Here is a 13665-nt window from a genome sequence, read left to right on the forward strand (position 1 = left end):
CCAGTATTTTTTTGGTAAGCTATGCAAAGGAAGATTAGTTAGCCTACAGTAACTGCCAAATAAGGGTCAAAGGTCAAATCAGAGATCAGGATTGACATGTAGGAAAAATAACCTAATATAAAGCGAAAAGTTTAGCCCGCAACTAAGTTGGCTGGACAACAAGAAAACTTTACAGTCATTTTTCTCAGTTCTTCACTTTATTTGGGAAGTTACTGCCTTCTTCCTTTGTAGGGCAGAAATGTTGACCTTGGCCCTTCCACCCTGACCCGGCGGCGCCCCTACAGGTCGGCTGCGGTCATAAGACACCAACCGACATGTTCTTCCCAGCTCTTTCCATTTATTCAGTGGAGAGTCTGTGTGCTTGTTTACTTTGCCATCCTGACCCTTGTGGGATTTGTTTTCAGGTGAGGAACCGTTACCATGGCACTGGCTGGGTGCGTCGTTTTTTTTTTTGTCACTCTGTAACCAGGGACAACAGCAGTGTGGCGCCACGCCTCTTTGCCATTGTTGCTGAACAACAAAGGAAGCAGCTGGTTGATGCTGCTCAGAGGTAAGAGGAGAAAGGATTATGGGTAGTTGTGTGGTTTACCTGCACTCATGTTACCTGGGATAAACATTACAACTTAGATGCAATCAAGATGATGCCGTCATAGTTTTATCTCTTCTTTCTTTTGGTGTAATAACCTTTAAAGAAAACTTATTAACACAGAACACAACATTTGCATAACTCAGCTATTAGTGATTATAAAAACATCACATCGGACGGAGTTGCTCTTGAAAAAACAAAATCTTGTCTCTATAGGTCTTGTTGCCATGACACTACCATGCCCATCCTACCAGAGACTGGCCTCAGCAACCGTATCTGTGGACTGTTTGAAAAGTGCCATAGCAACAGAGATGTGTGCTCACTGTCCTTTACTTTGGAGGATGTACATGCACTTCCTGATGAGATGGAAAATAGCACACACAGTTATAGTCGTGTTAAATGAACTCACTGATGACACCAGTCAAAAATGATAATATGTCCTGTCTCAATGATACTTTTAATGAAATACATACAAGTATTATTATTGTGTTGCATTTCCACTATTGAAAAACACACACACAAATGTGTATTTCTGATCGTATGCATCTGCTGTTCCTTTAAGATCTCATTTTGTTCAGCTTGTTAATCACTGGCCTTAGAGCGCCACCTTTTTTTTTTCTTCCTCATTTCCAAATATTGACTTGGAGATTCAAGTGTGAGAACTAACACATACAGTAAGACAAGCTTATACAGACTTACTTTGTGTAGGCTAATGTGCACATTGTATGCACAAATATTGACCATCAGTAAAGTCTAATGCCCGTGTTGTTTATTTGTAGGTGTCAAAAGCGAAGGTGAATAGAGCCACAGGGATCTTACAGAATATTCCTTGGGCGAAGTTGAGTCAAGTTTGTACATGATGAGTGCAATCCAGCTGTTCCCTGAGCATCTGCAGGAATTTGTAGATCTAATGACAGAGAACGAACTCTGACACAAACTGCCTCTGGAAAAACTGGATATACTAATGGAGGACTGAACACACAGACGTACACAAACCCAGTTGCTTACTCACACATAGCTACTGTAGCTGCCATAATAAACTGTAAAGTTGCATTGAACTCATAGATGGAGCCACCCTTTGTACGTAGAGTCTGACAAAACTTTATTTTCACAGCGTATTAAAATGGGTTTGCATTACCTGACACTGCTTGTAAATATAATTTTTATAATTATGTGCTGTAGTTTGAATTTAATCTTATGGTGAATGTGCCCTGAGGCTGCGGGGCTGTGTTTCAATTCAACTGAAATATACTGTTACACTTCAAATGATAGTGTAACAGTATATTTCTATAGTATGTGATTGCCAGGTGTAATCTAATGTTGGTTTAATGAAAGGAACCATAAAAGTGTGAAACATTGAAAAACCTTGAAAAATAGAAAATTATATTGATTGTGTTTTAATGATGGTGTGAGTGTTCAAATGCAGTTTGCCCATCACGTTTGGAGTCACCTGGTGTTGATGATGAGATGAAATATCAACTATATAACTGGTTACATTTTTAAGTCAGTTGGTAAGTCCAGTTATTTTCAGATATTCTGAAACATAATGCTGTATAATAATGCATAATAATTCCTGTACAACCCTTGTTTCTTGATTTTTACCCATACATTCCCTTGGTGATGACACACTTGTGAGTCACCTGGAGGATTTTACCTGGCCTCTCTTTCCTGTCTCCTATCAGTCACGTAACAGGATATTCTTTATGTGGTGTGTCATCGATCTAAAAGATCTTGGAACAATGACTTTGTACACTTACTTTCTTGTCCAAGTAGCTCAGCGGACAGGACCTAGCAGTTTGGCAGGAGAAGGAAATCAGACAGGCATGGCAGTAGCAACACAAAAAAAGAGGCCCATGGTTTCAGTTGGATTACGTGAGACAAGAACACAAGTTTTTTAGCCATGGTAGCGGCTCAGCTGGGGCTGGGCTGGCGAGCAGACGTCCCATGAGGTACATCTCCCTAAGATCCTAGTAAAAATAGCGTGTTCACTTGGGTGTTATGTCTACTGCCAATTGGAGCTGATATCCATGACTACTGCAGAGTCTATTGACCCACGAGTGTCAGCAAGGGTTAGCTGGTTTTTTGACCAGTATAAGATCTCTAGAGGGTGTTTGTAACAGGAAACCCCACTATTTACTAGCTAACAGCCTACTTATAGTCCTCATGGTAAATAAGGAGGGGTTGTCCAAAAAGTTGCTTGATTTGTCAGTTCAGATGCTATTTTAGTTTAAAATCCGCTAGCGAGTCTGGAGTTGGCAACACTGCTGGTTCACACCAAATCATAATTGGAAGAGCAAGAGCCATTTAAGAAAATTAAACTCTTGCCAGCCAATAGTGTAACGTTCACATGGCAATCAGGACACCAGCAGTGACTTCATCACTCAGTTATAGTCCCACTCAGGCCACTATTATTTTTTGCATGCCAAAAATAATCAGCATCTTAAAATGTGGAGAGGAAATCAGATGTGTGCTGTCGATTACATTACTGCAGCTTTTAATAAATCTGCAGCTTCTTTTCTGGCAAGTGTTGACCAACCCATCCCAAGAATCATTCAAGAGCCACTTATAAAAGTAAATAGTGAGTTTCAGCTTAGTTCAACAGCTGGTACAAGTGATGAATACACGAGGCTTTAAAACCTCAAGTTTTTGAGGAGAAAGGGGACAGGTCATCATTAGCCAATTTAGGCACAGAAAGAAAAAATGCTTTTGCAAATTCCTCTCATTATTGATGCTTATAGTGCTGTGCTTGTCCAAAATACGCCTCGCGGTAGGTGCTCATAGCTCGAGCTGCGTTAATCCAGCTTGCAGCTTTTTCTTCAGAGCATCATCCAAACAACTCCACACCGACCGGGCCCTGCACTTCATTGGGTCCTGGGCGAGCGACAGCCGCGACTCGCTCCCTCCTGCCACCATTGCCGCGCTGTGGTTTGGCGCATTGCAGATCCGCCCTGGCCAATCAGCGGCCTCTGTACAGTTGTGCAGAATATTGCGGGTCTGCCCCGACCAATCAAAATCCACCTCTCAAAAACATAATTGCAACGGTGCAGTCTGACTCGATGTTTACTGCGTATCCTTCCGCCTGCATAAAACGCCCCGTAACACGAAATAGTCCGCCACTGTCTGCGCTGCTGCTGCCACACAGTTGTACGCTCTGATGACCTGGTGCCAGAGCCCAAGCCCACACATTTATCCTCTATTTTATTAAACGGTAAACAATCCTTATGTATCCAATTACTTTATGAAAGTTATGAAAAGGCCTATTCCCCCCCCCCCCCCACAGACAAATTTGTTTTCATCCTCCACCACATTTCACCAGGTAATTTTTTATGACAATACATAAATGTATAGATTGTTCATGTTAAATCCTATAAGTAGAGAAAATATATGTTTTTGACTGAAAATGTAATCAATTCATTTTGTTGTTACTACTGTAATTACTGTCTGACAATGATATTAATGCAAGATGTAGTGGCAGCTTATTGGCCAAGAGACATCAGCAGACGTTATTATTGGACAGAGCATGTGGCCACACAGAAGATAATACAATAAGAGTCTTACAGAAGACAGATAGGCTACAGGGGGTTGTATTAGAGTCTCTCTGACAAGGAACAGCTCTTAATCATATGTTATAATCAAGACAGTTCAATCAATATTTATGAGGAAGTCGCCCAACAACAAAAGTCTGTAACAACTCAATTAATTTTCTTTTGTCTGTCTATGGTTTCTGGCTCTGAGACAAAGTGATCATATACTATTCTGATCACAGAGGTTTATTATTGTAGCCTAACACTTTGAGCTAAATTCAACCTAAACGGAAATTTGTGCTGCACAGCAGCTCAACAATCCCCACATTTCCACTCAACACATTTCATACTTGAAAAACTCTCCTCCCATTTCCAGTCAGAACAAATCATACATTAAAAACGTCATATATTTAGGACTTGATAATCAAACTGACTGACTATTAGGCCCTACGTTTTTGCCCACAGTTTCATTCAATCTGATTTTGGATGTTCAATAGAGGTGGGCTTCATTTCATTTCAGTTTTCCAGTTTGAATATATGTCATGCATGTGTGTCTGTTTGAGAATGTGCAACAATCTCTACAATATCAACCAAGGCAGGTTAGGGTACTGTTGGCTATTTTTTGGACACATTGTGTAGCTGTACCGTATTGTTCCAGGACAGCATCGTGGTCACTCTAAGCTTAGTTAGCATTTCTATTGATATTTGGTTATTACTGAAATGTGGTCTATGATGAACACAAGCTTGAGACTTTTTATATTTTACTCTACCACCTGAAACACATCAGCAAATACCTGGTCATAAATGTACTTTTAGGCATCTACATCTCAAAAAAGGCCAGTTGCTAAAAAAGTGGCCAAAGAGGTGACTGGGTATGTTAAAAGTAAATGGAGACAGTTCTATTTATTAGTCCACTTTGACCACATTAAAAGTTTAGTGTTGGTCTTGCTGAAGTCATACAATTGTGGTGGAGTTTGTAGTTTTTATATTAGGTTTGTATTAGGCTTCAAGTGTATTAATGATGATTATTGTGCTGAACAAAGCATAAACTTTTGCATAGAGTTTATCATTGCAATAATTAAAAAGCCAGAGTAAAAAAACATTTACTTTTTGTTGAGGGAATCAGACGGGGTGATAAGAAATGCATGCATCCATTGCCCTTTACAGCTTAAAAGTGCCACTGAATGCACGTCAGTCATTTTGGATCTAACCGTCCCCTCTCTATCTAAACAGTTAGCCTACTACTTTTTCCAAAAACTTTTCTCAAATTGAGTAAGTTACGTCACTGTGTAAAACACCAAAACACACATGTCCACTGGTGGTGCGTGTGCGTGTGCGCGCCTCACCGACTTGAGCAGGTTTCTCCACCGCGCGGAGGGATACAGCAGCGACGGTTGAAGCGGTGCTCCGTCCGGCCTGCCTGCCTGCTCCTCCTCCTCCTGCTCCTCCTCCTGCTGCTCCTCCTCCTCCTCCTCCTCCTCCAGCAGCAGCAGCCTCGCTCAGTGGCAGCCGTCCATTTCCTCTCTCTGGTAGCGTTAGCACTCCGACGTCTCTCACTCAAACAGACATGGTGAGTACTGAATCAACCTTTTGCTTGTGAAAATGTACCAGCGGAAATTGTGGTGAATTGAGTGAATGTCAAACCGGTGTTTGTTTTGTTAAAAAAAAAAAAAAGTCTCTGTCGGTGGGTTTGTTGGTTTTTGTTGAAGCAAATGTGAAGTTGTCGGTTGGCTGCTAGTGTTAGCATCGGTGCTAGCGTTACACCCCTCACTGAGCGATTTTCCGGTCGTGGACAAAACTGTATCATCATCAGGCAGCTACACATGAAGCCTGCAGGAGAGTAGCCAGTAGTCTGCTGTGTCTCCGCTGAAATTGTTGGCGTACAGAGGCTTAACGCTGCAATTTTCGATGTCGGTGTCGTTACCGATATGTGTGATAATTTAGATTTACAACAGATAACGTTAACAGCCACGGAGTCGTTCCGGACGGAGGCACACCTCTTGTTACTGCCACTACATCTGTAAAATATTGACTTCCTTCTGATAGCATCTGTACGGGCTGGCATTTTTTACTTAGAGCGGATAATTATGTAATGATCAGAGAAGTGGCCTTCAATCTGCAACTACTGCAAGAAGTGTTAACATCGGCTGGCTGGTACAATTGGGTCACACAATGTCGTAAAACACCTGTTTATGGCCACTTTGACATGACATGTAGAGATACGCCTGAACATGCGGACAGTTGACCTGTTTTCATGAAAACTGAATAAGAAATTCATCTCAGCACTGCAAGCGAGAAGATAATGCATTTGCGTGTCTCAAACAAGCATACAACACTTATGACTGTACAACTAATGTTTTATTTTTGGTGGAGAGTGGCCCGTACAAATATGACATCTGGTTTCTTTATCCATAGATGGACAGTGTCAGCCTCTTATGCTGTGTCCATGAAATAATCCAGTACACCAGCTAAAATTTGCAAAGGCAGTTGCATACATTTACAAACTTGCAGTGCTTTTGTTATGTGGAAAAAGGAGTACACACGGGTAGCAAGTCTCAAATGGACACAAACCTTGTTTGACAGATGCAATTTGCTGAACATATCACAGGCTCTTGGCTCGTCGATGATGCAGAAGAAGCTCTCTACTTCAATGAACCTAATCAGCGATGCAGTTTGTCAGTTCTTGCTCATATCCAGTGATACATCCTCCTCACATGCATGGCTTTGACTCACACATTTTCCTATGGCCTCTGTCCAATGTGTTATAATCTAAAAAAAAAAAACCAGCAGGTCGCTGTTTCCTCAAGATTCAGTCACTTTACTTTGTATTATTTTTTTTTTCAATACATTCATTGACGACCTGGAGTAGGATGCTTTGGATTTCATGTAGTTTCCTGTTTGCCAGTTTCTCAAGATTGTTTTTTAAAGATGTTTGTAACATCACAGACATTGTACTGTGAAGATTCGTTGTACATCATAAGATAGTTTGACACGTGCACTTGACACACCTAGTGAATATAAGATGGCTTTGCTGGTATTTGAAATCAATTGCACCTAGGCCCATTAATTAGTCTAGTTTTAAGTAGGCTTAGTAGATTTCACAACTATTGCTGGAAGGAGCATGTTGTCTTTTTGTTTTGCATTAACACTTTGAGATATTTTGGCCCCACCCAGGCTCTGTAGTGTAAATTTCTGCCACTACCTGTTGGATTAGTTGCCAAAATTGTGTGGTTGTTTTGTGTTTGCTATAGCTACAGGGTTGGCAAATTATGTTACAGGAAGTCCAAAGGGGTGCGTTGCATCACTGTCGCAGTTCTCACGGTTCCTTTACATTTGTGGGATTTTTTTTTTTTAAGCAGAAGAACTTGTCATGTGAGTCAGCTTACTGGTGTTGGGGTGTGAACCTGATGTGTTCATCAGCCGGCTTGAAGCAATAATACACAAGGAACAAAATGGGCATTGTTGTGTCTTGTGTGCTCATAGTCATAGTTATTTTTCTTTAGACATTTTCTCATAAAAACAACCTTTACATTTAGTCAGTGATTAATCTGTTTGTGTGATTACATAATAAAACTTGAGGTCCTGTGAAAGATGGCGCCCAATGGCAACATGTGTTGTGGAATCTGGCCTGGATATTAGACATGTTAGGAGCTTTAGTATCACCAGAGCCCATGACTGACTTACACACAGGTCATTATCCTTATCCAAACTGGAAGCCTCACCATTGGTGCTTGGCGGTACTAATTCCTTTAAGTTGAAATATTACATTTCACAATCCGTTGTCACTCAGAGAAACCGTGGTAACAGTGCGGAAAGGGGCCCTGCAACGGGGGTCCGTTTGGTGTGGCCGGCGTTGCCATCGAGGAGGTCAGATGTCCAGCCAACTGATCCTCCCTAGGAGCTGCAACTGTAGCAGTGAGATGACAGGCCACACACTAACACACGCATGTAGGCGCACACACACAACTCCTGTGACCTCCCCCTGGTCTGGACTCTGTTACTCTCACACACCTCAAATCAACTGTCCTGACGAGATCTGGATGACCTCCTCTGGTCTGGCCTCCTGGCTACACACACACACACACACACACACTGTTGAAGGCCCCTCATTTGTTGCACTTCTGCAGGAGGTGGACACTTCATCCGTGCACCCGTCTTTCTCCTACATCTGTCGTAGAGATGGACAGACAGCCGAGCCTCTGGCTGTCATGGCTCGGCTCTCACACACACACACACACACACACACACACACACACACACACACACACACACACACACACACACACACACACACACACACACACACACACACACACACACACACACACACACAGACTGACCTGGAGGCACAGGGAGTGATGTTCTCCAAAGTCTTGCCCAGTTGGAGTCGGGTGGAGCGAGGGAAGGGCAGCGTCTGGGCAAGCACACTCACAGTCCTGCAAGACGTAAGGATGGGAGGAAAGATGGACAGGTACGCAGACAGATTTATTCAACGATAGACAGAAGGACATACACGAAACCAGGACCAATTATTCGTCCATCAGCTCTTCATCCAGCTGGAGAGGGAGGCGTCGTCTCTGGGTTCGTACACATCTGCTGACCTTTGCCACTTCAGGAGGACTGTGGAAACATCACGTCATCCATCCAGCATCTGTTTAACTCTGGAAGGCTCTGAAAGACAAGTCCTGTAATTATCCAGTCTTCTGATCACCATTCATGTGCTCATCCAACCATCTACTGGTGTCTCTGGGACTAAAAAGCCTCCAAATTCTTACTCAAATTGAGTTTTTTTCCTCATCCATACCGTTATGTGACTGTTCAGAGTGATGGCAAGACCTACAGTTGACCTGTGTCTCATTCGATCTGTTTTACCCGTCAGTACCCGCTGACAGATGTCCGGCCAACACTTTTTTCATCCAGTCGTTCCTCCCATGCTGAGACATCACTCCTGCCTTTCTTACCATCCGTCCCTCATCATGCTGCCTAAGAAAGTGGCTCTTTACCCACCAGAGGACGAGCCGGTGAGCCTGTCCACGGTCTACGACCTGTTGGACGAGCAACAGCACTACTACAAGGAGCTGATCCAGCAGCAGGAGAGGAACTACAGAGCCTTCCTCCAGATGCTGATGGACACCTCGTCCAGCCGCATGGACGGCCTGGTCCGAGAGATGCAGGATCTGAGGAGCTGCCTGCAGAGAGCCAAGGCCGAGCTGGCCGAGGTCAAGAAACAGGGGGTCCAGAACGGCAAACGGGCCGAGTGCCTGGCCGAAGGCTTGGTGATGGTGCGAGGGGCGCTCGATGGCCTCACCTTCAAATCAGGCCAAACTAAGGGCGGCGGCAACGCAGGAGGAAGAGCTGTGGACCTGAAGCAGCGCAGAGGAGGAAGTGGGTTAAGGTTGGACGGAGGGGGAAGAGGAGCCGGAGGCAGAGATGCAAAAAAACCAGAACCAAAAGCAGTGAAGCTCGTGGCCGACCTCACAGACATCCACTTTGACGATATAAAGGTTGTTCACAGATGTGCATTAAAAATGAATAGGCCCTCTGGACTGTTGAGTATCGTATGGCAACGTACTGTTGTTCACGTTCAGCTCGACCACAGCCAAAAACATTGGCATTGTTTTAGGACGGTATGTGGTGGCGGTTCCTAGTGGAGACGACTTCACTCTGAGCTGATGTGACAGTTGGTCTCATAGTCTAAAAAATGAACAAGTGCCAGATTGTTGCGTCATTATGTGTTTAGTTAAAAATGTTCTTCTCTTCTCAGGTGCTTCTTGGTTCAGATGCTCGTCAAAACCGACAGTTGATCGTTTTAATCAAGTCTTTGTGTTTTTGTTTTTTTAGGCTGACCAGCTAACAGAAGAACAAATCGCTGGTAAGGAACAATATCAAGTTTTACAGTTTGAACATCTGGAGCATTAAATGCAGATTTTCCCACACCTGCTTCCGCATGTGCTGTTGTTAATGTTTGTCCACCCTCTGTGTTTGCTTCTTGTGCAGAGTTCAAGGAGGCCTTCTCCTTGTTCGACAAGGACGGCGATGGCACCATCACCACCAAGGAGCTGGGCACCGTCATGAGGTCACTGGGTCAAAACCCAACTGAAGCTGAGCTCCAGGACATGATCAACGAGGTGGACGCAGATGGTAGGCAACGTCTCCTGAACACGGGGAAGGATTTAGTTGTTGGGCTTCACTCGGTTTATCGATGATGAGTGTAACATCAATCTGACCCTCTCTTCAAGGCAATGGGACCATCGACTTCCCAGAGTTCCTCACAATGATGGCGAGAAAGATGAAAGACACCGACAGCGAGGAGGAGATCAGGGAGGCGTTCAGGGTCTTTGATAAGGTAGGCTTGAGTGTGTGTTTGTGTGTTTTTTGAAGGTGTAGTGATAAAGCAGCAGTTTCTTAGATGTTCTGTGGTTTTCTCATTATGAGTTTCACTCCAGTTTCACTCGAGTAGAAGATTACTTGGCCCAATGAATATTGATAAATGACAGCCGTGTGTGTGTTTAACTGATTGCTTGTCTGTCTCTTGGCCAGGACGGCAACGGTTACATCAGTGCAGCAGAGCTGCGTCATGTGATGACTAACCTGGGTGAGAAGCTGACAGACGAAGAAGTAGACGAAATGATAAGAGAAGCCGACATCGATGGGGATGGACAAGTCAACTATGAAGGTACAGCAGATCAGAGTCTGTTCATGCAACGTGTTATGTGTTAAAGAAGTTAGGCTGTTCTTGATGGGTCTTTTGTTTTCCCCCCCACAGAATTTGTTCAGATGATGACCGCCAAATGAACAGGGCTCCCACTGAAGGCAAAGAATCAGTCAAATGTTTCACTTACCTCTTACTGCAAAAATCTACATTTATTCATACTGTTCTGTATAGACAACTTAAACTGAATGTTGGAAAACTGAAAATCTGTCCATATAAACAAGCTCAAAAAAGGTAAAAGACAAAAAGAAAAATCTAAATGATACTGCATGTACTGGCTTGTATTCCCCGCCCCTTCAGCACTGAGCTGCCCAATCAGATCTCAACTCGTTAGCCAAGCAGCCTCTCTGCAGCCGGCTGGTTTGGCCACCGCTCCTCTGCTTTCTGGATCCATCTGCCTGATGTCATGATAATTATTTGGGCTGGCCAATCGCCTTTCTTCTATAACTTCCTGTTTTTCTTTTTATTTTCTGTTCTTCATGCATGCAGCTTTAGAAGGGTTACTGTTGAGAGCCCAGCGGCAGACGGCTGTTGTTGGGCCCCAGGTCGGCCTGGGACCCACTGAGAGGAAGAGGAGGAGGAGGAGGAGGTGTTAGTTGACAGATGGATGGGAGTGAGTGAACCAGCGGCACCTTTGCAGTTTACTTACCTAAGTCAGTTACGACAGAGATATTTTTAAGAAAAATATTAAAATGGAATAAATAAGAACTCATTTTAGATTATTTGTTTCTGGCATGTCGGGATACTCGCTTTATCCTTTGTGTGTTTACCTTTTTTGAGGGTGAAGCCTGGGTGGGGCGTAGATTTGAGCCCCTCGGGCAGTGGGTGTGTCCTAGGATTCGGAGAGGTTGGGTGGGCTTTAAAAGTGATGATATACGAGAGCAGCATTTGAGGCAATTACAACATCCTGAGCAGATATTTACAAACAATGAGTGTTTACATGCACACTAATAAAACGATCATGATCGGAAAACTGGAGTTTTCAGATTATTGAAGTGGTCGTGTAAACGGCATAAACCGATAACTGTCATCGGATTATGGGCAGTTATCGGTTTATGAGAAAACTGTTTCACACACCTAGCTGTTTGCACAATAATCCGTTTTCCCAGTGCATGTGTACGGCTTTAATCCGGTTTATTTTGTTCTGTTACTACATCGTCGCGCTTCCGGTGGTGTAGAAACTGTGTGAGTGAGTCTCGGGCGCTGGAGCAGGGCAGAGGTGACAGAGTGTGGCTCTGTGTACAGAGCTACAGCCACTCGCGTATCTACAGGTACCGCGGGAAACACCGCGCTCTCTTCTGGGGCCAAGGGCTCACGACCACCCTCGTACTCAGTACCTACTACACAGCTTTACAAACCATCGCCGCACCATTCAGCGTCACAGAAACTCCATCAACACAACTCTCTCCCACTTAACGTATGAAAGCTTGTCACATTTTCATGTAAACAAGTTTTTTTCACAAAACAGATAATTGAAGAGCATGCGAACGCATTGTTAGCATTAACGGATTATTCCTAATAGTCGTTTAATTATGGTGCATGTAAACACACTCAATGAAAGTAGAATCAGAAGTGAATCATGTGGTTTTTCCTGCTCAGGAACAGTTCGTTTCCTCAAATGTTGCATGCGTTTCCATCTACGAGGGGGTTAATTTCAGTTTAGTGGGGGCAGGGTCGGTGCTTTGCGGCATTTCTATCTTGTGTTTGTGTGTGAGTTTGCGTGTAAGTGTGTGTGTGTGTGTGTGCGTGTGTGTGTGGGTGCGGCAAGGCCCGGCCCAGTCCAACTGTTCTGTTCAGTTCAGTTGATCTGCATTCCAAGTTGTACATGCTAGTCTTTACATTTTGTTTTTCCAATAAAATACCATGAACTAACACGTGGTCTCAGGTCTTTATGTCTCCTTCATGTCCTCAGCAGAGACACTTCAACACTGAACTGATCAGCACCTACACCCCTCGTTCAGTCGGATGAGCAGAGAATCAGACACAGTTTGAGAATTTGCATAGCAACTGCAGCGACGTTATGTGAAGGATGGGGAATGGGAGAAATGAGTTCAGGGTCAGGGATGTGATGCTGAACAAATCCTCTTCATCTAGTTAAATGTTGTTGCTCTCATCAGTTGATGACACAAAAGCACCAGATAACAGATACAGAGATGTTTGTATCAAAGGTTTGTGTTCTCAAGACGTATGTAATGTAACGTTACAAGTGTGTGTGTGTGAGTGTAGAGGGGCGTCGGAAGGACTTCTCCAGATCATCGAGAACGTCTGCAGATGAGGCGTTGCTAGGCAACAGAGCTAAGGTACGGGATGGGTGGAAGCGAAAGAGGGAGCAGAAAACCGTGGGAGTTTGAGGAGAGAGCAAGAGAAGGAGACAAGTGGGGGAAGAGATGAAGAGGTTGAAAGACAATAATAGAAACCCAGGACTTGAGGGAGAGGAGGAGAGCGAGGGATGAAAGGAGAACGAGAGCAGGTTTTACAGCGCATCTTAAAAACCCGTTAAATCTCTCCTCCTGCGATACCTCCCTCTGTCCTAAGATTCAAAAGCTGATATTTTGAAAGTCGGGAGGTTTAACAAACACAATGAAGGCTGAACTCTGCTTATTTATCAAAGAGATATAAATATAATATAAAAAGATTTGTGGTGTTGATGAGAAGCAGACAGGTGGAGAAGGGGAAGACCGAGGAAGAGAGGGATGGAGAAGTGTAGGAAGTGTTTGATTTATCCATGTAACACACACACACACAGTAGCGAGAGTTACGTAACTGTCTGAAGTGTATTAATACATCTCACTGCTCTCTGCTTGGTTATTAGTGAGCTGCCACTTAACGGGGTTTCCAATCCA

At 43.8% G+C, this 13665-nt stretch overlaps 1 protein-coding gene across 1 annotated transcript; it reads left to right on the forward strand.

Annotated features, from left to right (window-relative positions):
• The first annotated feature begins 5585 nt into the window (after positions 1–5585).
• On the forward strand, positions 5586–12694 carry LOC311005771 (calmodulin-1). Its single transcript, XM_083998329.1, has 6 exons — positions 5586–5680; positions 9952–9982; positions 10108–10251; positions 10350–10456; positions 10651–10786; positions 10877–12694. Exons 1-6 carry the CDS (start codon positions 5678–5680, stop codon positions 10903–10905), a joined length of 450 nt encoding a protein of 149 aa, XP_083854455.1. The 5' UTR covers positions 5586–5677; the 3' UTR covers positions 10906–12694.
• Positions 12695–13665: the final 971 nt, after the last annotated feature.

The sequence above is a fragment of the Trachurus trachurus genome (genome assembly GCF_905171665.1).
Source record: "Trachurus trachurus genome assembly, chromosome: 22".
In the NCBI taxonomy this organism is placed as follows: Eukaryota; Metazoa; Chordata; class Actinopteri; order Carangiformes; family Carangidae; genus Trachurus; species Trachurus trachurus.

Coding starts and splice junctions, on each gene's coding strand:
- LOC311005771 (XM_083998329.1), top strand. Junction 10,252..10,349: donor CAACGAGGTGGACGCAGATG/GTAGGCAACGTC, acceptor CCTCTCTTCAAG/GCAATGGGACCATCGACTTC. Junction 10,457..10,650: donor CGTTCAGGGTCTTTGATAAG/GTAGGCTTGAGT, acceptor TCTCTTGGCCAG/GACGGCAACGGTTACATCAG.